Source organism: Wyeomyia smithii, chromosome 1, assembly GCF_029784165.1.
Source record: "Wyeomyia smithii strain HCP4-BCI-WySm-NY-G18 chromosome 1, ASM2978416v1, whole genome shotgun sequence".
NCBI classification, from domain to species: Eukaryota; Metazoa; Arthropoda; class Insecta; order Diptera; family Culicidae; genus Wyeomyia; species Wyeomyia smithii.
The window spans coordinates 163,098,324-163,123,867 of record NC_073694.1 but is presented as its reverse complement, the minus strand read 5'-3'; the positions used below and the strand labels follow the sequence as shown (position 1 = coordinate 163,123,867).

The window sequence follows — 25,544 nt, the reverse complement described above, 5'->3', positions numbered from 1 at the left end:
AAGCATGACGATGCAACTGCTCTATGTCTACTATATGTGTGTGGTTCGGAAAGGGGCACTAGCCATCTATCTAATTCTTAGTTGTTTTCATGCAACAATAAAGGTTAGAATAAAAGATATCAGTTTCCTTAAACCTGTTTAGAGCAAGCCCGCCAGTGGCTAAATTGAAGTTTCTAAAGCTAGTTTGGCAACTCCCACCATAACGCGGCAACCGCACCGGGCGTTGCTATGTTGGTTTGGGAAATAACAATCCGCACCTCGGGTAGTAGCGAGTTATTAAATTTGGCAACGCGATAGCAACGAGCCGAATCGTTGCTATTTGATTAAATGTCAAACTGTTGTTTTTTTTTTGTGCTCGATAGTGAATGTTCGTAATAATATTACGAAGATGATGAGTGTTTTGAATGCGGACTCAATTGGTCGGCCTCGGAAGACGAAGTGTTTTGCCTCGCTTGTTAAACACGTCGTAGGACGCAAGTGTCGACGTGAACCACTACTCAATTTTATTTCCGATTGAGCTGAAATTTTGCACAGGGTGTTTTTTCGGGCAGATAAACATTTTGTATAGGTTTTTTATTGAGATGACAATTTTGGTTGGCATTTTGGTCTGCAACCTACACGATGCGGAAAGCTCAAATCCTCACAAGATTGGCCAATATTATTCAATAAACCTGGAAGGTTTAAGCAAATCTGCTCTGGAGTATTACCAACTATTTTACCGTTTCGTTCGGTCGTTGTATAAAAAACCATTTTTCTCCTTTACCGCTGTTTCAATCTTCAAAAACAACCTAAAATACGTTCGAAAGCGGCGTTGGAAATGGTCATCGGTATAGACCGTTGTTAAAACGCTGGATGGCACCTTCCTCCGTATGGCGGACAATATTTGGCTATTTACTAGGCTGAGAGTCGCCCCGAATCTTTCCAAAAATCATTTTCTTAATAGCGTATAAGGAAATTTGTTCTGCGAAATCACTTTCTTCATCACAAGAATCAATCAAGTAATCAAAAACAATTTACGCGTTCTATATTTAAGTTCTTTTTGGCGGCAAATTTTCAAATATTGATAGCAAACTGTGGGAACCGAGACAGCATGAAATACAGAATACAACTAATGACAGTTCGCCAGCTTTCAGTAGAATAGTCATTTAAGCCAACGTTGCGGGACGTGCCCAGTTAGGATGAAAAAATTTATGTACGCAAAAGTACAAAAATCTGCAAAAGAATTATGTTATCGATAACTTAGGAGAACGAAAACAAAGTTACGTGAAATGGAGGGAACATTTTATGAAGTAGAAAGAACGTAGATCATTCCGGAAACGATTGACTGACGGATAAGTTGGTTATTACTAGATCCGCAAAAAAAAGCAAAATACATCACAAACAAACATTTTGTCAACGTTGGCTAGTGACGGTCTTCAGAAATTGGCAACTGCCGGTGTGAAAAAGAAATAGTGGAAATGGTAATCCCCATTAGCAACGACCGGTGCGAAAATCGGTTGCTATCCAAAATAGCAATGGCCAGCGTTGTGAAAATAGCAACTCAAATGGCAACTCACCGGTGCGCTTGCTCTTAATTAAAATCGAAGGAGTGGCATGGCACCGTGGGTTCAGGCTTACATCTCGAGGTGTGTGTAAATCGTGTAAATTTTCTTAAATATAAAAATATTTCGGTATCGATACGAATATCGAGGTTTTTAGATCGATACTACACTATATCGGACTGCCGAGTATCGATTCAAAAAATCGAATAATAGACCCTAAAGTATCGATTTTTAGTATATCGATACAATATCGCCCAATGCTGGTACGCAGAGATATAAAATAAGGATAAAATATTTCGTTTATTGATGAATACTTAGTTATTCGGTAATCCGGTTATCCGGTAAGCCTATTCAAATTTTATACTCTTGTGTAAAAATTTCTTCTTTACAACGTTTCGGTGCGGTGTGGAAACCTGTTAGGTCACTCCGCTAGAGCACCTTGATTATTTTACCATATATAAGGTGCCAAAGTATAGCAAATTCTGTTATAATGAGGAATTCGTGCAATGATACATTGACAGGATTAAAAAAAAAGTTCAGTAGAAAAATTATACTGCCTTCGGGTATTGTTTTAGTTCCTATTTATTTAATTAAATAATGTTCGACGTTCCATCCCTTAAAGACGTCTTTGATAAGGGACCAAACGTAAAACAGTATTAAATAACGCCTGTCTATAATTTTTGAGGCTGCTCAGTCGAAAATACACCCTTACTTACTCTACTTTAACGTCGACAGACCGATTTATCGATAATGCCGAATATAGAATACGTCGCCATGTCACTCGGTCTTGGGCGGCTATCTTCCAATCTCCCTTAAGGTGAAACGGTATTCAATCCAAAAATGGCCGATTTCGAGCCACCACTTCGAATTTTCAAAGGCACAAGACTCGATAAAAGTTAATGCGTCACCTGTGCAAACGCTACTTTATGTTTGCTGTGTTGAAACAAACATAAAATGGTGTTTTCACAGGGAACGCATTATCTGTTTCCGAGTCTTGTGGTTCTGAAAATTCGAAGTGGTGGCTCGAAGTCGGCCATTTTTGGATTCAATACCGTTTCACCTTAACATCTATTTTGCGGGCATCCTCGTCGACAGCACACATCCAACGAGTGCGGGGCGACCTCGAAGTCGACGGCCTCTATCGAGATTTCACCTCGCTGGTCGTTCTTCCGGCATTTCAGCCACATGCCCAGTCCACTGCAATCTGAATCTGATTGAAATCCAAATACCATTTTCTAGTTTGCCGCAAAGGATGGAACGCAAAATCCTACGCTCAAAAACACCAAGAGTTCGCCGATCGGCCTCTTTTAACGTCCATGCTTTATGGCCGTAGGGAGCCACGGGAAGGACTAGTGTTTTGTAAAACGCAAGTTCAGTACGGGTTTGCAGACTGCGTGACCTCAGCTTATTACAAAATCCGTAGAAGGTCCTGTTTGCAGCTGCTATCCGCCTTTTTATCTCACGGTTAACCTCGTTGTCACATGTTACTAATGTACCCAGGTAAATAAATTCGTCGACTACTTCAGAAGTTTCCCCATCTAACACCACCTTAGCACCAACATCCGTCGTACTACCACACTATCTACCAGCCACCATGTGTTTCGTTTTAGCAGATTTAATGGTGAGCCCAATTCTCGCAGCTTCCCTACTGAGAGGCCTCTCCCACTGCTGTACCGCTGATACCAATGATGTAGATATCGTCCGCAAAACCTAGAAGCATGTAATACTTCGTAATGATGGTGCCGCTTCTTTGCACGCCAGCCCTCTGTATAGCACCCACCAATGCGATTTTGAACAATAAGTATGATAGCCCGTCTCCCTGCTTCAAACCATCTAGCGTCTGATATCCCACCAGCTATCCTGACGCATTCAAGGGTGGCATATATCAGCCCAATTAATTTTGTTGGAAAACAATGTTCGAGCATAATTCGCCATAACTCATTTCTCTTAACTGTATCGTACGCTGCCCTAAAGTCTAAGAAAAGATGGTGAGTCTGCAAGTTGAAATCTCGAAATTTATCGAGGATCTGCCGTAGGGTGAACATTTGGTCCGTAGTGGAGCGTCCCCCTCGAAAACCACATTGTTAATCGCCAACAAAGGTCCCCGACAACGGCCTCAGTCTATGGAACCGAATACGGGAGATAATTTTGTAAACGGTGTTGAGAAGAGTTATGCCTCGATAATTGCTACAGTCCATATGGTGGCCTTTCTCGGACTCGGATCGGGCATATGAGATCCTCCAACCAGTCCGAGGGCAATTCTTCATCGGACCACACTGATGATCCGGTGTAAAGCACGATACAGCTGTTCGCTCCCGACTATAAAAAAGTTCAGCTAGAATGCCGTCCTTACCAGTTGTCTTGCTGTTACTCAGATCTTTCACTGCTTTCTTAACCTCGTAACCTCGTCGGTGGGCATGACAGCTTTGCCATTATCCTCAATCAACATCTTGCTTTTTTCGACTACGCTGTTTTCTTCACCATTCAACAGCACATTGAAACGCCTGGCCACCTCCGTTTTATCGGTAATCAGGTTCTTCTCCCTATTATTGCACATGACAGGACCTGACACGTTTCGGTTCCTGATTCCATTTATATTCTTGTACAAGCTGCTCGCATCGTGCCTGGAGAAGCAAATTTCCGCCTTCGCAAGAATATGCTCCCAATGCTGTCGTTTCTTTCGGCGATGGAGACTTTTTTCAGCAGCTCTAGCTTCCTGGTATCTTTCTACGCTCTGACGAGTCACAGCCGTGACTAAAATGTGAACTCTGGCGCGGTTCTTTTCATCCGTCGCTCGTTGACACTCAGCGTCAAATCACTCATTGGACGTGGCTGTCGCAGATGTACCCAACACTTCTTCCGCTGTGGTGCTGATTGTACCGTGAATATGCCTCCACTGTTCATTCAGGCTACCTCCAACTTGTTTCTCGATCCGCTCATCAACCTTCTGCAGGTACTCTGTAGGCACTTCTCCAGTTGATAGCCGCTGGATGTTCAACTGCATCCTCCTTGTCGTCCTGGATTTTAACACGTTGGACAACCGGGCGCGAATCTTGGATACCACGAGATAATTATCCGAGTCAAGGTTTGGTACTCTAAACGATCTTCTACATCTAAGGGCAGGCCCCTCCATTCGGGTGCATCCAGGTGTGCTTACGTATATTCCGGCGCGCAAAATAGGTGCTAGGGATAGCCATATTTCTGGCAGCAGCGAAATTTACAAGCCTCAGGTCGTTGTCGTTCGTAGTAACGGGTGACAACTAAAACTTTGGAAATTTTTTCTACAGCTGTCAATAAAATGGAAGAACTTCAGAAAAAACTGATTTAGTTCTCATGAAAATACATTCGTTGTGAACTAACAAACAATATTGAACATTTGAGAAAGGTCCGTTACCGGCCTTCCGACGAAGTTTGCTTATGATGCCACAACGAGAACGTCAAGTCCGCTTTGCGAATGCATCCCTTGATTCTACCGATCAACTGTTCGCAGTTAGTTGATCTCCAGGTATTTTTGCACCGAAAGAACTCAAAATCCCAATGAAATCTCCGATTGGACGACATTGGGGTGGATTTGTTTCATTTTCATCTGTATGGTGTTTTGAAAGAAATGGAATCATTATGTTGTTAAAACATTCGTTCTGGTATATATTTTGATCGATAGCCAAACCACTAGTAATCATGGTTCAATGATTTGACAAAAAAGAAAAAGTCCACTTTAATGTCCACTACTCTGGCCGGTCTTCCACTACCTTCCTGGCGGATTATAGTTGAGGTTCGCAGGAAGCCATACATAATAGAAACCGGAAGATCTACGCTTTTAAAATGGTTTACCATGACATTTTTGCCAAAATTGTTGTGCAGTTCATAGCGAACTGTACAATGCACTTGCGGATTGCTGCTTGTTTGGACGCCATTTCAAACCGAACTAAGCATGCATAAACAAAACAAACAATACTGGCATAAAGAGGAAAAACAGAGCTTCCATATACATATTCTCATTCCTCTCTGAGCGTGTTTGTTGTGGAGTGAAAGAGCCCCAAAAAAATTCCAAATTTTTAATTGTCACCCGTTAGAGTGGAGGCTTTCTCTTTCAATCACGAGGCGAAAGAAGTTCTTCTACCCGACCTGCGCATTCGCATCCCCAATGACGATCTTGATGTCGTGTGCCTGGGTACTCATTATACGTCTTTTCCAGAAGCTCATAAAATTCCTCCTCTCCATCGGGTTTATCGTTGGTCGGTGCGTACATATTTACCAGGCTGTAGTTGAAAAATTTGTCCTTAATTTTCAACACGCATATACGGCCACTGATCGGCCTCCATCCAGTTTAGTAGATGTGGTACTTAAATGAAATGCCCGCAATAGGATCTACTACCCGGAATCCGCGTTCTCCCGTTTCCGGCCGCCTCACCTCTTGTATGGCAGCAACTTCCACATTCACCTTCTGCAGCTCTCTAGCAAGTGCCGGTTCGAGTAGAGTCTTGATATTCCATGTACCGAGTTTCCATTAATCGTTGTCCTTTTCCGTTCGCCTAGGTCCTTGCCGATTATTCCGTTTCGAATTAATATCTGGATTGTTCGTAGTAATCAATATTCGGTGTGCTACCTTACTAGGGCTGCGACACCTAGTCTCACAAAGGGACTTCCGTATATAGTTGGCAAGGCACCGTGTTTCGTAAATCAGCCGCCCACTCCGAGTCAGACGCTGTTGTACGCCGCCCCTAACATCGGGATACAGCCGCGTACGATCCCCCTTCCCAGTCACCATACGACCATAGCTTCTAAGGTTACTCGTATCCTAATCGGCACATCGTGGAGGTTGGGATAGGAGTTGCTGGACAGAAGTGGATGACCACAATAGGGTCTCAAGTGACACTTGCCCAACCATTTACCAACCGAGAATACACCCACAATATGTAAGCAGTTTCTTGAACATGATAAGGAAGATTACAGTAAGTCGTCTAAAAAAACACTTCCAAAAAATTTTTCAATAAACTTATCGTTCATAGTTGAGACAGTTACGTAACTGTGGTGATCGGTAGAAATTGAAAATTTGGAGGGGGCAGGTTGCTCAGCGTTAAGTAATTTTTTGGGGGGAGAGGGGAGTCATATCGAACGTTACATATTGTTACATTGAAATTTTTAGCAGTTATTATATTTTAGCGCTAATTACATTGTGTACGACGCCCAACACTAGACCTTCGACAACTGAAGAGAGATCAGAGTACCAACACTAGACTTATATTTCGCTGTGTTTGCTTCGCGTCTTTTATTTCGACAGCACCGCTGGAGTCCGTGCATATGTCAAATTAGAAATTACAAAAATGCATGAGTTTTTTTGGGACGAATGAGTTCCAGTGTTACGTCTGTTAGTATGTGTCATTACCTGAAATTACTAAAACAGGGTCAATCTAGATTTTAACCAATTATTAATTAGCATAGAAATAGGCTGACCACATTTTTCACGGGAAGAGAACGAGACAAATGGGCTCAGTGTTGTATGAATTTTTCATATTAGAGCATGATATTTGGTCGTGAAATTTATCGCACTGGCAGTGGTGGGCACCGCTAATCGAAAATTTAGCGACGCTAATCGCTAAGCCGCTAACCGGAAAATTTAGCTCGATAATCGCTAAACACTAAACGCTAAACCCATATTAGCGGAACTTTCGCTAATCGCTAATCGCTAACTTTTTAATATGTAAATAGTCATATAGCCATATTTATTGCACGTGTTTTGTAAGATTTGGACCACTGTTTTTTTTTTTTTTTTGGTTAAACAAACGAAAACAATTACTTTTTAAAGCTATTTACAATAAGAGGTTCACGGAACGGTATTCATATTTGGTTTTGTAAAAACAAGAATAACAAAAGTTATTCAGCTTGCATTGAAAATTGATACTCTTAGGAATGTTTTCATAAAAATTCAATTATTATCTGAATCGAAAAAGTAGAACCAAAGTCGTCATAATTTCAAGCGCATTGCAATTTACCAAAGTTCTTGGTGTGCCGAAAATTCAATCTAGACCTTGTGCTTGTTCTTCAAAATGCTCCTGTGGCTTGTACGATAACTCCATTCTAGAGTAAAAGAACTGACAAAAGTAAATTTCGCAGTAAAGTATGTTCATCTTTTGAAGCAATTTACGTACGCCATCAGCAATTCCCAGTTTTTCTAAATATTTCTATTGTCGCTTCTCTACAAAATTTAGCGAATTAACGATTAGCGTTTCGAAGGCCAAAATTTTAGCGACGCTAACAGTTTCGCTAACCAGCTCAAAAAATAGCGAAATCGCTAAATCGCTAACTGAATTTTAGCGTCGCTGATTAGCGAATTAGCGGAATGGTGCCCACCACTGCGCATTGGAAATCGCAATTTCGCCTAACAATTATCATGTTTCTAATGGTCTCAACTTACAACTGCGACGTAGTCGTAATTTCAGAATTTTTTAATGATTATCCAAAAAACGCTACAAGATGGTAACAAAATGAGACGGTTAAAAATGGTCGGCAAAACGGTATTGTACCGTTCAAAACGATGCGTCTGGTCAGTCCACATATAAAGCACCCTGTACCCTATATTCTTCAGCCAAATAAACAGTCTAAATATCGGAATAAATGCACGAAAAGTTCAATTATCAGATTAAAGCGGCAAACGTACAATCGCGTCCTTCAACTCGACCCACATCTAATCAGCTTGCGTCCACCGAATGCTCATATATCCTCATTAGGTGACAAATTGAGCAAAATCATTTCAAATCGACTGGAACTACGCGAAAATTTAATCGACCATTTTTGATTTGAAGGAAACTTTGCACACTTATTTGGCTTAGCAAACTGAGCATTTTTCACAGGTGGAGAGATTTTTCACACCCATGAGTTACATTCTAAAAGGGCGTATGCCTTTTGGCATAGGTTTTATTCGGAGCATTCTAGCCCAGAAACCGTTGGTTGTATAGAAAAACTGTCTGAGAATGAGTTGTAGCGAATCGAAAATTCATCAGAAAAAAATATACACTATACAATAAAAAAAAAGATTAAAGATTAAAAATTAATTAAAAAAAGAGTTGAATTTTTTTTTTATTTTTTTTAAAGAAACTTGATGTTAATACGCAACTTTTAAAAAAAAGTCTAGGATGGAGAAATGAAAAATAATTTTTTTATGGTAGATTAATTTTTTTATGAAAATTCTAATTCAAACATTTTTCAAAATATTTGTATTCTGATGATTTTAAAAGATGCAGAGAGTCATTTTGAATCAAAAAGCTCTTGGTAGTAAACATTCTAAAGGCATTGGTTTTCGAGTTATTTCTAATTTAAGCTCGAAAAATTATAATTATTAAGGAAAATACACGTTTTTCATAATTTGTCTATGGTTCTCCAGCAAAAACCATACGTTCATTGGAATGCTTGATCAAAAATATACAATTCATTTTTTGACAACAAAACGATTGGGCGAACGGTTCTCAAGAAAAGAGTTCAATGTTCTAAGTGATATAAAGATATATAAGAATCAAATATTTATTTTCGAGTTTTATTATCTTAAGAACATATTTTTTTATGACATAGATACTCTACAGTTTCACCTTTTATTTTATATACATCATAAGTAAAAGATTCGTCATCTTTTGAAAACAGCTTCGTTTGTATCTTATTTTCTGAAATCGGAACAAAAGAGTAATACTTTTGTTTGGCAGCTATTATTATAGATTTTTTGAAAATATTGCTCCATTCTGTTACTCCTTGTTTTATTCTTCATATGATACCCAACTTAATGACATTTTTGATGAATTTTTATTACTTTTCTGATTAGACCAATCATACAATTTTTTTGCGCTTGTAATGAGATATTCATGTTCTTTAGCTGAACTTGCATTTCCTGTCATTCGTTTTAATATGCCACCAATTGCATCGCATAGGCCTTTACCATGAGAAGTCGCAAAAAATGCCACTCTGCATCGACGTTATATTTTGTACCCAGTAGTCATTGGTTGCGTACTTTACAAACAGTTATTATTAGTGAAAAACAAGTAGGTAGTGTTGCACGACAAACAATTTTTTTATAAAACTTTCGGCAAGGGGGAACGTGTAGGTAGGCTAAGTTTTAGCGCTTGAGCTATTTATCCAATTGTCTTGTTGTCAAATAATGAATTGTATATTTTCAATCAAGCATTCCAATGAACGTATGGTTTTTGCTGGAGAACCATGGACATATTAAGAAAAACGTGTATTTTCCTAAATAACAATAATTTTTCGAGCTTAAATTTAAAATAACTCGAAAACCAATGCCTTTAGAATGTTTACTACCAAGAGCTTTTTGATTTAAAATGACTCTCTGCATCTTTTAAAATCATCAGAATACAAATATTTTGAAAAATGTTTGAATTAGAATTTTCATAAAAAAATTAATCTACCATAAAAAAATTATTTTTCATTTCTCATCCTGGACTTTTTTTTAAAAGTTGCGTATTAACGTCAAGTTTTTTAAAAAAAAATAAAAAAAAACAACTCTTTATTTTTTAAATTGAAATTTAATGTTTATTTTTAATTGTTTTTGGTCAAAAAAAATTTTTTTTTGTACAGTGTATATTTTTTTCAAGATGCATTTTCAATTCCCTACAACTCATTCTCAAACAGTTTTTCTATACAACCAACGATTTCTGGACTACAATAAAACCTATGTCAAAAGACATACGCCCTTTTAGAATGTAACTCATGGGTGTAAAAAATCTCTCCACCTGTGAAAAATGCTCAGTTTGCTAAGCCAAATACGTGTGCAAAGTTTCATTCAAATCAAAAATGGTCGATAATCGACCATAGGTCATTTGGCGCGATCTTGCTCAGTTACAAAATAAAATAGTTCCCCCCCCCCCCCGTGACTAGCATAATTCAATGTAAATAATTTGAAAGTGATTTTTTCCTCGTGGATTATGGAAGCAGTGAGATCAGATGGACGAATAAAATTAATACCACCAGAAATTCTAGTAGATACTATTTTGCGCACAAGCTCTGAGTTAGATGTTCACCCTGGTCACTTGGCTAGTACTATTCAATCGCCGGCTGTACCTTGGACACAATGGTACCGAGACTGACCAAAAGCAAGAACGTCACTTGAAACATTTTTAACACCTGCGATTGCGCGCACATTCCAGAATGAGACAGAAAAAAAAGCGTCTGACCGTGACTTGAATTAATAAGACGACGATTTGTCTACTGTCGCGCCAGAGACTGATCTGAGCGGTTGGCGAGTGACGGGCTGATGGCAACACTGAACCATTGGTCGGTTGTGCAAATATGATGGGCCTCATAATGCACGCAGGGTCGCTCAGTGAAAGGAATATACAAACACCCACACTAAGGCGGGAACGGAATGGGATTATGGATCCGAAACTGATGAAAGCAACCATTTCAGTTTAATGTTTCAATCTGGTTGCTGTCTGCTAGCGCAGACTGTCTTTCTCGTTTGCTCTGCTGCTGACCGGGTCTACTAAGGAGGAAAATACCCTGGACTGTAAACAGTGCAAATTGATCATCTCCAGATAAACAGCTTCAATGAGTCATATATTCTCACTGTGATAGATGGAAGCTTTAGCGTCGATTTCTCGCTTTTTTCTAACATTTCATTCGACCCTCATGGTAACAACTTGTATGTGGCCTCCCAAACTTCATTCTAATTATTTAGAATGTAAACTAAACGGGAGTAATATTTACAGACTCGTAGACCACACGCACGAGATTATTCACACCGGCCTCATCCAAAGCGAATCGCACACTACAACTTTAGAAGTGTTTATTTGTTTTCGGGTTGGACTTCAGAAAACTTTACCCTGGGGGTGAACTTGCGATCGCCACTGCTGGAAATGCTGTACATCGGATCGGAATGACCGATGGTTGAATGGAGTGAAAATAATAGGCCTCAGTGCTGTGTTTGGACGTCCGCACAGTGTCAAACCTTTTCCGGAACGAAATGCAATTGGCAGCGGGTGCTGTAATAGTTTCCATATTCATCTTCATCGCACTTTAGCCTGTTCGTCCGAAATGGAAAACAATTAGACATATTATTCAAACGACTAGCGCTTCCTGTTTCTGGCTTCCCGGGCGGTAGTGAGCTTGACAGGTCGGAATGAGCACGCGCGTCCTCTCGATTGACACCTGGCGGTTGAGGTTAGTCGATTTTGAGGGCTTCCCTTTGATGTTATGATGTGAAATGTAAACATATTTAATTGAAAATTATTCGTGAAGGTATATAACGCATTAACCTCAAAGAAGTAGACGAAAATTTCTCGGAAGCTTTCCGCTCTAAAGACATCTTTCGCATTTAAATGGGCCATCGCATATGTGCACTTGACATTAACCAGACCACCTTACCGTTTGTTGTCTGCTACCGATCTTTCCTTTCGGGTATAACGAAATGCACTTCAAAGGAGTGCGGCTCATTGAAATGTCCTCACAGAGAGTTGTTTTGAATTCCGATGCAGTTAATTTTTCAATTTTTCAATAGTATAGAATCTAGAGCACGGACTAACAGACGTAGCTTCTTAAACAACCGTTCAATAAGCTCATCGTTTTGATGATAACAGCACTTTAAGCAGGTAACATCATCTCGTATCATGAGGCGTAGTCTTCGCGAGAAGTTTTTTTTATTTCGACAGCAGCGCCAGCGTTTTACATAGCAAACTCTCTATTAAAATACGATACAGGTGAAAAATAAATGAGTGATTTGAATAACCATTTTCTAATCACCCTTCAATTGAAAAATATTGTATCTATTTATTATTATTTTTTTTTATCTCCAATTGCAGGAAATAAGAAGCTCGTGAAGGAAACGGTTCCACTACACTCTAAGCTGCTAATAAAGTGCAACTTTGACACTCCATCGTGGTACAAAAATGGCAAACCCATCACATCGGATACCAGGAGAGCTAAGTCGTAAGTTTGAACAATTTAATCCTTTGACTAGGAGATTTTAATGATAATGCTCCGTATTTCAATTTTGAGCAGCTCAATTATTTGATGAATTATTGAGTACACGGCCTAATTGCTGAATACCTACTATAATAATCGAAACCTGAAAGGTTAAAACAAAATTCGTAATGCAAAGTCAACAGAAAAGGTTTTATCATCAAGGAATATCATTTAATTCTTGCAATACCTCGCAATTGTTGTTAAATAAAGCGTCATTGTACAGAAACCCTATATTCGTGAGAGTATACTAATTATGGTGGTTTCTCATGACGCTACAGACACAACATTCAAAAAAAAAATTGTATAGCAACATTATTGAAACTTATTTCACACATAAATAACGTGAAGCACGAAGATTGAAAACATAATGTTTACACCTATATATTTACAACGGTAACCCCGAAACAAAAACCAATAACGGAAACATGGCATTATCTGAACGACTTTCCATCAACATAAGTGTCAATATGTCCATCAGCTCCTAGTTAGTTTCAATGCACCCTCTTCCAGTCGGGATGGAAAGTCTGCGCTATTGATCAACAGGCAGACGGTACGTTTCCCGCGCAATAAATTGCAACTTTATAGTAAGTACCACCAAGCCGATCATCTTTCCGGCCGGTCTTTGAGCCTGAAGCATCACAAACTTTTGATCCAGTCGCTCAGCAGATCATTTGTCTGGAATCCCTCGTAACATCAGATCATAGATGTAAAGGTTTAGTTTCGACTAGTGCGACCGGATAGTGTTTCCAGGAGGGAAGTGGCACGTGGATATTGGTGGCTGTTCCTACTGAGAGCAATAGGGTAAAAGAAGATATTATCGGTCCATTAAGAATCTTTATGGACCATTCAGTCAACACGCGCAATGTTAATCTATAAGTTATCGAACGAAAACGGTTCAAGGTTAGTGCATAAGTCACTTCGCCGGTTTATTATTTCACCATTCTACCATTGAACGGAAAGCATGGTAGACTGTTGCTTTTCTTTCACTTTTCCTGTAATTCATGCGTGAACTACGGAGCACCGCGGGAATTGAGAAAAGCAGATGTACCATTCAGCATAATTGTGTGCAAAGCTGACTCAAACTACAGTAGATTGAACTGCTCAAGGTTTTCTGAAACGTATATTGACATCAGAGAATTTTATTTTCATCCATCGATGGGATTGAGCCGTCAGCTTCTTACGCTGAGTAGTGCAATTGTTCAAAAAAATATATTAAAAAAATCTATTTACTTACCAAACAAACCAAAACTTGTACCGGTTTTCTTTCCTCGAATCTGTTGATGGAGAATTTGTAAACATTTCAGAAAGTGTTATGCCCTCCTCTTTATTTTTAGACTGCCAGCGCAGTCGACTATGCGGGAATTATTTTTACTGCTCCGTTTACCAGCCGTACAGTTACGGGGGAGTAATTTCATGGAGCTGTTGAAATTGCACGCAGCGTGAAATAGGTACCCTTCTGACAGCTGAAATGTACTTAAGCCCACTTCTCCGCCGATTCGAACAAATTAAGCAGTATTTCTTCATATCCATCTGCTCGTCTGGCGAATCAAAATTCACCATCGAACCGCCAGAATGTTTCTTATTCAAGTTGGTCATCGATCAGGCGAGCACAAACCAGACGAAAAAAATATTCGAATTTAAGATCCCCTAAGTATGCAGGACCAGTCCTGAATGCTAATGCCACACAATACATGACAATCGAACAGAAGCAACATAAAGATATGTAACAATCGAATTAGCTTACGGGGAAAACATTCGGCTCACTCCGAGTCGGAATGTTTGACAGGCTGATTATCTGCGTCCCGCGTACTCGGAATTGGGCGTAACATTGTTATTAATACTATAAATTAACAGGCTTTTAACGAACTGGCGTTCGGTTAGGGTCGAATGCTACTCAATATTTTGACTGTTTTCTTTTGAAGCCTAGATTTGAAGCAAGTGACCTAAAAGACTTACGTTTGTTGGATGGAGATTAAAAGTTTTTTTTTTAATTAGCGCAATTGACAATCAAATCGCGTGCTTCTGTTTGACAGTTTCGAACTTTGTACACAAACGAATGACTGTTTGCTGTCCTCCTAGCTGACTCGGTTCTGCTTCCTGGCTGGTTGGTATTATTATTTCAGTTGTTTTTGTTACTACATTGATGCGATTGTTGTATAAGTCTAGACATTTGCCGAGATTCGTTGCCTTAGGGCATGCAGTAGTGGTAATTGCTTTTAATGGATTACAAATTGATGGTTCGCTGCTGCAGCGAAATGCATTCTGCGCAAAGAGGCTGACAGTTCTCGTTCCACTGGTCTATAGTGAGCAATGCCGTACGTTAGCATTCAGCTCTCCCTGTGTAATTATCCGCTTCTCGCCCTAGATGCATCGAATGACAGCGAACATCAGCAGTATGTCCGTTCGGGGTTGGCCGGTGTAAAACTCTCAGTTCCTACTGACGAAATTAGTTAACATAAACTGTTTATTTGGCCTTTCAGTGAAATTAAACAGTTTTAGATAACTTTTACTCTTCGGTAAAAAAATAACACACGAACTCGTAAACATAGTGCACATCTGGCATTGTGATACAGATTTGTTTTATGATTTACGGTTGAACCCAACTTGATAGCATGTGCTGGTCACGTGAAGCAGATGGAATGGTTTATGGAACAGAAATCGAACAAGGAGCGGTAGAAGGCAGTACCTGATAAAAACATTTATTGAAATTTGTTATACATCTTAGAATTTTACATTTTTTGCAGGCACAGATTGTTTCTCAATTGAACAAAAACATGATGATTATCACTAAATTTTAATACTTACACCACATTCGTTTCAGATGGCACCAGGCCTTAGACGCGCCTATGCTTTTGCACTGGGTTGTATGTGACTTTTTTGTGGCTCCATTTCCATTTCGAACCCACCGTGGTTCCAATATTTCGCTTGTTATTTTTCGGTCATATAAAAATGGCGTCTTTTCATAGGCCTGGATGGCACAGAGTGCCCAATCTCAATAATATTTTTGCATAGAAAAGTGTTTTGGGAACAAGGAAAATTTTTGTTTTCTATTTTTGGGTCAAGTTTCAGAAGTGTCCTACCTTCTAAACTTTCAACCCTTTGTGCTGTAAGCAAAATAAGCCTTTTTTATTTCACCTAGATTCGTTTGGAATTACCATAAGGGTATATACACAGTAGGCTGTCCCAAAAAAAAATCGATGTTGAAAAAATCAAGTTGCTCAGCCCTAAATTGAAAGTTAATGTTATTTATAACATTTTTGTAGAACATTTCGACTTTCTGAAAAATCGTTTTCAGGTTGCCCAAACGTGATTTATGAAAAAATGACTTTTTCAAGCTATTAAACCACTCTTCAGCACTTTTTTCAAATTTGTTCGATTTCTAAATTTTTCCATATATTTTTTAATTTTTGTATTTGAATATTTGCATGGTTCAGTTCAGCATTGCTTTCAGTTTTTTGACTCACAGAGCCCATTGAACATCACAAAAAAGTGAATTTTTCTAATAATTTTCAGATAAAACCCTTCAAAACACATAAAAAAAATTTTTTTGGTCAAGAACTGAAATCTTTACTGCAAAGCGGGATTCAAGACAAAAAATTACATGAAAAAAGATCCTTGATATCCTATCGGGAGGCTGAGATATTGGCGTTTTTACATGTGATGGAAAACTATGCATTTTGTCAAAAATGCCACTAAAGCTCAATATCTCCATTGCACAGTATTTTTATTGCCGTTTGTCTGTTTAATTTCCAAAATAGTGATTCAAATGTTGATTATAGCCATAAGGTATGTTCGGAGAAGTTTCAGGATATTCAAAAATGCATCTTTTAGTGTCGAAAAATAGGTGATCAATCCACCAATGAGTGAGATAAAAAATTTACTTTTTAATCAGAACAAGATAGACGCAAGGTGTCTTTGACAAAGTTTTAGGTTATCTCAAAACAAGAAACTTTACCGGAGACATTATGTTTCTATCTCTTACATATTACGAGCAACATTGAGTTTTCTATTAGAAGGCACTAAAAATCACTATTTTCGTTCTAACTTTTTTCGCAGATTTTTCCGAATTTTTAAACCTTCTACTGAGTTATCAGCCATCCAAAAATGGATTTGTTTTCTGAACATTGTAGTTTTTTATCTCCTAAAATATAACGGTTATTAAACATATTTGTTAAAATGCATAGTTTTCCATCACATAGAAAAATGCTAATATCTCAGCTCCCCGATAAGATATCAATCATGTAAATTTTCGACGTAAATCCCCCTTTGCAATGAAAATTTCAGTTCTTGATCCAAATTTTTTTTTTAATTTGTGTTTTGAAGGGTTTTATCTAAAAATTATTAGAAAAATTAATTTTCTTGTGATGTTCAATGGGCTCTGGGAGTCAAATTGCTGAACTGAACCATGCAAAATATTTGAAAAAAAAAAAATCCCACAAAAATAAAAAAATATATAGAAAAACTTAGGAATCGAACGAAATTGAAAAAGTGCAGGAGACTGGTTTAATAGCTCATTTTTTCATAAATCATGTTTGGGCAACCTGAAAACGATTTTTTAGAAATTCGAAATGTTCTACAAAAATGCTATAAATAACATTATCTTTCAATTTAGGGCTGAGCACCTTAACTTTTTCAACATCGTTTTTTTTTTTGGGACACCCTAATACACAGACTAATAGACCGCATACGTGGAATCTTGTCCCATTTCCACAAAAATAATCATCTAAAATTTTCGTCCGAATCGAGTTGCAAAATGCCACCCCTAGTTGCCAAATTGACGCCAAATTTTTTTCATCACTTATGTCTCTGAGTATCCCTAGTATACAGCTGTGCTCTGTGAAATACTAAACTTGCAGTAAAAATGGAACTTAAACAATGGGACGATCAAAAGGTGATGACCAATTGGTTGCCTATCAAAAAGTGTGCCCAATCTAAAAGATTCATAACATCAAATGTAAGTCACTACAAAAAGCTCTTAGAGCTTACTGAAGGTGCTCTTTGTACATATATAAGTCGGAACAGATATCATTTAAAAACATATTCCAGAAGGGATGGTAAAAGTAAGATTTCGAAATAAATATTAAAAACGAACACCAAAAAAATCAAATTCCGGATAATCGAGTCCGACCTGTACCTAGCTGCGAAAAATAAATATATTTTTTTTACTCATTGAAAATTTTATACATTTACTGCATTTACTAAAATCAGTGCACTTTGTAGAAATGAAAACTTGAAAAAATCGTTGCGAAGTTGCCAAACATGTTACTTTTTAGAATAAACACCATGTCAATGATTAATTGAACCTTCTATTTTTTACTCTCACGTAGTTGACGGGGAGTCATGATTTTTTGAAATGGATGATCTCCTGAATGAAAAATGAAAAAGACTTAAATAAAAACATAATTTACGCAAGTTTGAGAATACAGGTCTGACTCGATTATCCGGAGTTTTGTATTATAATATATTGTACACATGAATGAACAGAACGGGGCACTGTTGTTACAATTTCGAACAACCCCGAAATTCCCAATGACTCGGAAGACAAAATTACGTTTTAGAAATACAGAAGAAAAAAAAAAAACTCCGGATAATCGAGCCATTTTTTTCGGATAATCGAGCCCCGGATAATCGAGTCCGACCTGTGTTACATATTAGGCCTCGGTTGTCCAAAAAACGTCCCAGAAGGTCCATTTTTAACCAAAAATATTTTTTCGAGATCACACACTAGATCTCGACGATATAAGTATTTTTGAGACATTTGGAATTGAAAAAAGTTTCGATTTCCCCAATTTTATGTGCTCCTTCTCCCTTGGTAGATTTTCGAGAATCGAATAATTACAACTTTGAGCGCTTTGAGGCACTCCTGAATCATGTCCGATTGAGCTGAAATTTTGCATAGATGGTTTTTGGGCCAATAAACAAAATATACATACGGGTCATTCCATACGAAGTGACCACGAAAAAGCACAAACTTGGACACGACCATCACAGATTTTGCTCAAAGTTGGGAGAATTATTCATCTACTGTTACTTTGGAAAAATCCCAAATTTGGTGTCGATTGGAATACCCCCCGCTCTGTGGGACCCCCTGGTTATTGCAGTCACGAATTTTTTGTTCAAAATCTCTTTCCTCTTCTTCTTACAATTCATAGACGTTAGATGCCCGAAAAATGCTGATAGATGATTTTTGAAGAAAATAAACCAAGGAATCCAGAAAAAATATAAGTTTTGACCGGAAGTGTTGCCAGATAAATTATTTTTGTATTTGAAAATTATATTCACATTTATCGGCAAATGCAGCCATTTTTATCTTAAATTTGATAATTTCATCGTGTTCCTTGGAAAATTTCACATAAGAAACAACTATCATCCCGAGGTAATATGAGCCAATCTCAGGATATAACATTTTTACGAAAAAAGTTGTTAACTTCGTAATTATTTTTTTTACAATTTATAGACGTAAGACACCCCGAAAATAGTGATAGGTGAATTTTAAAGAAAATACACCAAGGAATTCAGAAAAATATTATTTTCGGCTAGAAGTTTTGCCAGATAGATTATTTTTGTATTTTAAAACTAAATTTGCAATTTTCGGCAAATGCAGCTAATTTTATTTTAAATTTGATGGTTTCATCGTATTTCTTGGAAAATTTTACGTAAGAAACACTTATCACCCCGTGGTATTATGAGCCAATCTCGAGATATAGCATTTTTACGAGAATAGTTCTGAATTTCGTGATTAATTTTTCGTAAAAATGTTATATTTCAAGATTGGCTCATATTACCACAGAGTGGTAAGTGCTTCTTACGTCAAATTTTCTGAGAAACACGATGAAACCATCAAAATCAAAATTAAATTAGCAGCATTGGCCGAAAAATGCAAATTTAATTTTAAAATACAAAAATAATCTATCTGGTAACACTTCCGGGTAAAAACAATATTTTTTCTGGATTCCTTGGATTATTTTCTTTAAAATTCACTTATCACTATTTTCCGGGTGGCTCACGTCTATAAATTATAAAATAAAATAATTATTAAGTTTACAACTTTTTTCGTAAAAATGTTATATTTCGAGATAGGCTCGTATTACCTCGGGATAATAATTGTTTCTTATGTGAAAATTTCCAAGGAACACGATGAAATTATCAAATTTAAAATAATAATGGCTGCATTTGCCGAAAAATGTAAATATAATTTTTAAATACAAAAATAATTTATCTGGCAACACTTCCGGTCAAAACTTATATTTTTTCTGAATTCCTTGGTTTATTTTCTTCAAAAATCATCTATCAGTATGTTTCGGACATCTTACGTCTGTGAATTGTAAGAAAATGAAAAAAGGAATTTTTGACAAAAAATGCGCGACTTTACAATAAAGAGGGGGCTCTAGAGAGCGGGGGGTATTCAAATCGACACCAAAGTTGGGATTTTTCCAAAGAGACAGTAGATGAAAAATTCCCCCAACTTTGAACAAAATCTGTGATGGTCGTGTCCAAAGGGCATGCACACTTCGTATGGAATGACCCATACGGTTTTTGAAATTCTATGATGAATTTTCTTCCATACAATCATTGCCACCCTAACATATAACAAAAAAAATCGCACGCTAGCCTGGAGGGGCTTATAACGACCTCGATTAACTAGATTAGTTATGAGAATTAGTTATCGATATTGTTTTTGACACATTCTGCATATTGTCGGATAAGTACAACGATACACCGTGTCCCAGTACTGAGTCGAGAAAATTTCCAGCTCGAAAAGATCCTCGACCTGATCGGGAATCGAACATCACAACCGTGTATGGGAGAGCTAGCCGACCGACATCGCTAACCACAGAACCACGAGGACCACCTATTTGTTTTAAAATATGTTATTTGGATTGAAATAACGCACATTCATAGAAATGCAAATGAAGAAACCTGTAGGTACAGTTTTCGCGCGACAACGCCGCTTGGGGCGCTGTCATGCAATCTCATACATATTTTGTGGTTCCCCATTAGACACATGCCGTAACGCTAGCGCTGATGACGGAATACATGACGCAGCAGATGGTGCTAGTGTTTCTAACGTAAAGTACTGGAATCGTCCGGACGATGATTTTATTAAAAACATGTTCGAAGTGTTATGTCTGTTAGACTGTGGTTCTAGTGTTACAAACGTAAAGTATTGATATAAGTCGAACGATGATTTTATTTGAAATTTGTTCATAGTGTTTTGTCTGTTAGTCTGTGGTAAAACTACTTCCCAAATTCCAAACAGTCTTTCTGATTTTTTGTTTCTCCTTTTTATCCACATATTTCCATGCCAGATTAAAATTCAGCGCTATCAAAAAGACTGACGCCGGCTACTATTCTTGTGGATCAGAGTTCAGCGAATGGGCCAATCTGACTCTGTCAGTATTCAGCCAGCATGAAACGGTCGACCACTATCAGAGCGATTCGCCCGGTAGTGGCGCTGGGCAGACGAGCGCGGGTCGTACCCGTGTGGCCAACCTGGAAAAGAAAAGTCTCTACTCGTCGGTTGCGGCAGCGGCAGTTGTTTCTACGCCTCAAACTTATACAGCCCGCAGTGCACCGTTGGATATCGTGAACAATGATCTGGTCGAGAGACCTCCGGAGTTCAACGTGGGTAGTAAAAATCACGTGCTGGCTGTCTCGCGTAGAGCTGGTGACAACTACAAGCTCAAGTGTGAAGTTGTCGGTGAGCCCAAGTTTCGAATCAGCTGGTTCAAAAATGACAGAATGTTGAATACCAAAATCGGCAACAAGTCCAGTATTTTGTTACAATCGTTAGATCCCGAGGATAGTGGTATTTATGTGTGTAAAGCATGCAATGTGAATGGAATGCAGTGTGTTAATTCGACAACAAAACTGGATGTGATTGAAAACCAAGAAGAACCCTACGATCAATATAATAAGATGGAAAGCCATTCTCAGCTTTCCGATAGTGAAGAGCCGGATAGTCCAGACTATGTCGTAGACGATCACAACTACACAGAATATGACGATGTGGACGATGAAGAAGAGAATGACGAAGATGCCGGTGTGAGTGACGGTGCGGATCAACAGGGAGGTAATCCTGTGGGAGAAACAACGGAAAACTTACCGGCTGTGGTTGGACCGAGTGCAGAGCTAAGACCGGGGCCACCGTATTTTACTAAACGGGAACACATGGTCGGTCTCATGCCGAAGCCTTCCGGAAATATGGTTCGTCTACGTTGCCCTGCGCACGGCAACCCGATGCCGAACATAACTTGGACGAAGGATAACCAGAAGATTGTTCGAAGCATGGGCTCGGTAAAATACGCCAAATGGTCTATCGTGCTGGAAGACTTGGTACCGAAGGACTCTGGAGCATACACGTGTAAAGTGTGCAACGATCATGGCTGCATTAGCTTCACCACCAAGTTGGAAGTAAAAGGTAAGACTTCTTCTTTGTGATTTGTCATTCTAGTTAGTTCGGAAATGCAATCCATCAATACAAGGTAATGAATACATCGATCCACTCTAGATCGTTTTCCAGCGCGACCATATATCAAAGAAGGGTTTTTGCATAATACAACCGTACTGGTGAATTCATCCGCTACATTCGAATGTCGGACTATCTCAGACCTCGAGCCACATATCGAGTGGATAAAGTTCCACATCGTTAATATGGCGAACCCAGAAATACCGGAAAACATTACCAAGTTGGAGGTACTAGATGGGTTTTTTTTGTGGTGGTGGCCAACTCTTTTGATTCTCCTTTCTCCCGTACTTATTTTTGGTGGCTGGAACAGTTATTAGTTAACGGTGTTGTGTTTCTTCCTATGAATTTGAACAAATCTGTTTTTCCTATTACAGATCGCGTTAATCATAAACCGATTATAACAAAATCGCTAATGAACATAACCGCCATTACCGGCAAAAATGTTTCCATGGAGTGTAAGGTGCTGAGTGATCTCACCAAAATTATTCAGTGGGTCAAGTTCAAGGGATTCTGTGCGGATTGTGCATTCATTAAGAATAAAAAGGTGACGGTTGGTGTGGAAGTAATCTAGCAACTAGTGCATGAATAGAATGAATTTAAATTAAAACAAAAGATTCTAGTTATTTTCTAATACTAACACTCTGTGCATGGAACAGATTTAAATCTGTAAACGAATCAGGTATTCTCAACTAACAAATATAACGAAACAGAATGAGAGTTCCCATTTTAACTAAGGATTTTCTCCGTAATGCAGCGAGATTCCGACAACCCCGAGGTATTAACGCTGGAGAACGTCACTCATGCCGACGAAGGATGGTACACCTGTGTGGCTGCAAACACTCTCGGGGCATCTTACGAAAGCGCCTACCTGCGCGTTGTGGACGAATTTCCGGAAGATGACGCTCCTACGGCACATCCGGTGCGGCCCCATTCCACGCTGATCACAATCATGACTGTGGTGCTGTCGGGTTGCTTCATGGTCCTGGCCATCATCGTAGTGATTGTGTGCAAGAAGCTGAAGCGGGAGAAGATGAAGCACCGGGCAATGGAGCACGTGAACCAGTGGACTAAGAAGGTGATCGTGCTGAAGCAACCAGCGATCGAGAACAGCATTCCGGGGGTGACGGAAGCGATGGTAGGTTCTAAAAATTATGAAATATCTTAACATATTGCATTTTTCAAGAAATATGTTCCTAAGTGGAAGTTCGATAAATCAAACCAAGCATACCCTGATTTTCGAAATACAATTTATCACATTTGGCTCAGCTAAGTAATCGTACGACTCGCCCAATATTGTTGAGTAAATAGTTTACCATTTTTCACTTTTGATAAAACACTATATTCTTATTTCTAAAAACTTTATTTTTTTTGTATCATCGCAGCAAATGCCAATCGTTCGTATCGAAAAGCAGCGCTCGACGCTGGTGCAAAGCGGTTATTACGATCCCGCGTTGATCTCCGAGTACGAGTTTCCAATCGACTTGAACTGGGAGTTTCCTCGCAATAAACTTCTGCTGGGGAAAAATCTCGGCGAAGGTGCTTTCGGTAAGGTGGTCATGGCGGAAGCGCAAGGACTTATTAAGGGTCAAGGTTCCAGCGTAGTTGCAGTGAAAATGTTGAAGGGTAAGTTTGGCTATTCATAGTTTTTTAGAAGGTATATTACACCTTCGTCCTTCCATTCCAGAGGGTCACACTGATGCTGATGTCAAGGATTTGGTTTGTGAGATGGAAGTTATGAAAATGATTGGCAAGCATGTCAACATTATAAACCTGCTCGGGTGTTGTTGTAAAGATGGGCCACTGTATGTCATCGTGGAGTACGCTCCACATGGAAATCTAAAGGACTTCCTGCGATCTCACCGCTTTGGAACGAACAACTACGATTCGGTTTGCGGGGAGAAGGAAAAGAAGATCCTGACATTGAAAGAGTTGATTTCATTCGCATACCAGATCGCACGAGGAATGGAGCATTTGGCATCAAGAAGGGTAAATTTTTTCTATATGGTATAAAATAATGTAAGTTACAAATTTGTATATTTCCCTTGTAGTGCATTCATCGAGACTTGGCAGCACGCAACGTGCTGGTAAGCGAAGGGTATGTAATGAAAATTGCAGATTTTGGGCTTGCGCGGGACATCCACAGTCAGGAGTATTATCGGAAAACAACTACCGGCAAGTTACCGATTCGGTGGATGGCTCCGGAATCTTTAGAGGAAAAGTTCTATGACTCTCAAAGTGATGTGTAAGTTGACTGAGATAAATCTCCATGTTTCCTGAAAAATAATCCATGATTGTTTTCTACCAGATGGTCATTTGGAGTTTTACTTTGGGAGATTATGACGCTCGGTGGTAATCCTTATTCTTCAATTCCTACGTGGGACAACCTGCTGGAACATTTAAAGAAAGGAAAGCGATTGGAACAGCCACCTCTTTGTCCGATCCATATGTAAGTATAAGTTAAGCAAGCTAAAGTCACAACCAATAACAACACTTTCCGTCAACTTACAGTTACGTTCTGATGCGTGAATGTTGGAACGAGAAGCCGAAGGTGAGACCCACCTTCAGTGAATTAGTGCAAAATCTGGATCGACTAGTTTCTATAACATCCAACGAGGAGTATCTAGATCTTGGCCTTCCTACACTGGAAACGCCACCGTCCAGTGACGATGAATCAGACGAAAGCGAAAACGATTTCGGTAGCGAACGGATGCGGATGTATCCATTTAATCATAGTCACACCACCGAAAGTACGTTTTGAAAGGAGTGCGTCAACCGAACTGCATAGATTTGTGCAAATAAAAAAAAGGAAACAAACGTCCAGAGCTCGACAAGTATTTCTAACGTTTAGAGGTAAAATCTGTTGCACTTGTGAATGGACGAATTTAACGCGTATGTATGCCTGAGGTAGATTGTTATTTGTTAAGAACAAAGCACAAGACTGTATTTATTAGAATGTATTATATTTACTATGTAATTAATGTAACCAACCAATGACAAAGTGGGAATGTAAGCAGCTAGTCAGAAATTCCTACGTTCAACGAGCATAAGCCATGAAGAAACGTGTCCATTTTCAGCACTAAATGTAAATAGATCCGCAATATACATTAAGTGTTTAGGCTCTAAGACAACAGTCAAGCAAGACCAAAGCGTATTAATTCGAAAACATGTTAGGGCAGAATAATACTCTAGCCAGTTTTCACGTCAATGTATCATTGTTTAGATTACATCAACGATCTAGTAGAACCAATCAAAAATCTAATCCCTACCTGTTGCAATATTACTTCTAATTGTAAAAGTAATTTTATCTTAAGTAAGCCGTGTTGTAACATATTTAACGTGATCTTATTAAAATAAAATACGATTCTGCATGTTGTTGTGGTGCGGAATAGTGAAAACGAAATGTGTCGAATTAATTAAGTCAGAATTAAGCATCGAAGGCTTAGGATAATCGTCAAACACGTCAGCCTGAAATACCTGCTGCAATACTTTACCCATAACAATTAAGTTAAAATCGTGCGATAATGCTAAATAATGTAAAATTGAAATGATGTGAAATAAAAATGCAAACAACA

The 25,544-nt window shown here is 38.7% G+C and overlaps 1 protein-coding gene across 2 annotated transcripts in view; it reads left to right on the top strand.

Annotated features, from left to right (window-relative positions):
- LOC129733870 (fibroblast growth factor receptor homolog 1-like) overlaps positions 1-25,544 on the top strand; it is a 77,988-nt gene extending 52,444 nt beyond the window's left edge. The window contains exons 3-11 of one of the 2 annotated variants that reach the window (XM_055695445.1): positions 12,341-12,467; positions 20,813-21,924; positions 22,015-22,199; positions 22,727-23,107; positions 23,355-23,595; positions 23,657-23,958; positions 24,021-24,214; positions 24,278-24,418; positions 24,481-25,544. In XM_055695445.1, the coding sequence (XP_055551420.1) occupies positions 12,341-12,467; positions 20,813-21,924; positions 22,015-22,199; positions 22,727-23,107; positions 23,355-23,595; positions 23,657-23,958; positions 24,021-24,214; positions 24,278-24,418; positions 24,481-24,730 (2,933 nt within the window). In that variant the 3' untranslated portion in view covers positions 24,731-25,544. Of the gene's footprint in view, positions 1-12,340; positions 12,468-20,812; positions 21,925-22,014; positions 22,200-22,346; positions 22,517-22,726; positions 23,108-23,354; positions 23,596-23,656; positions 23,959-24,020; positions 24,215-24,277; positions 24,419-24,480 lie in introns of both variants that reach the window. The other variant, XM_055695446.1, reaches the window with a different exon arrangement.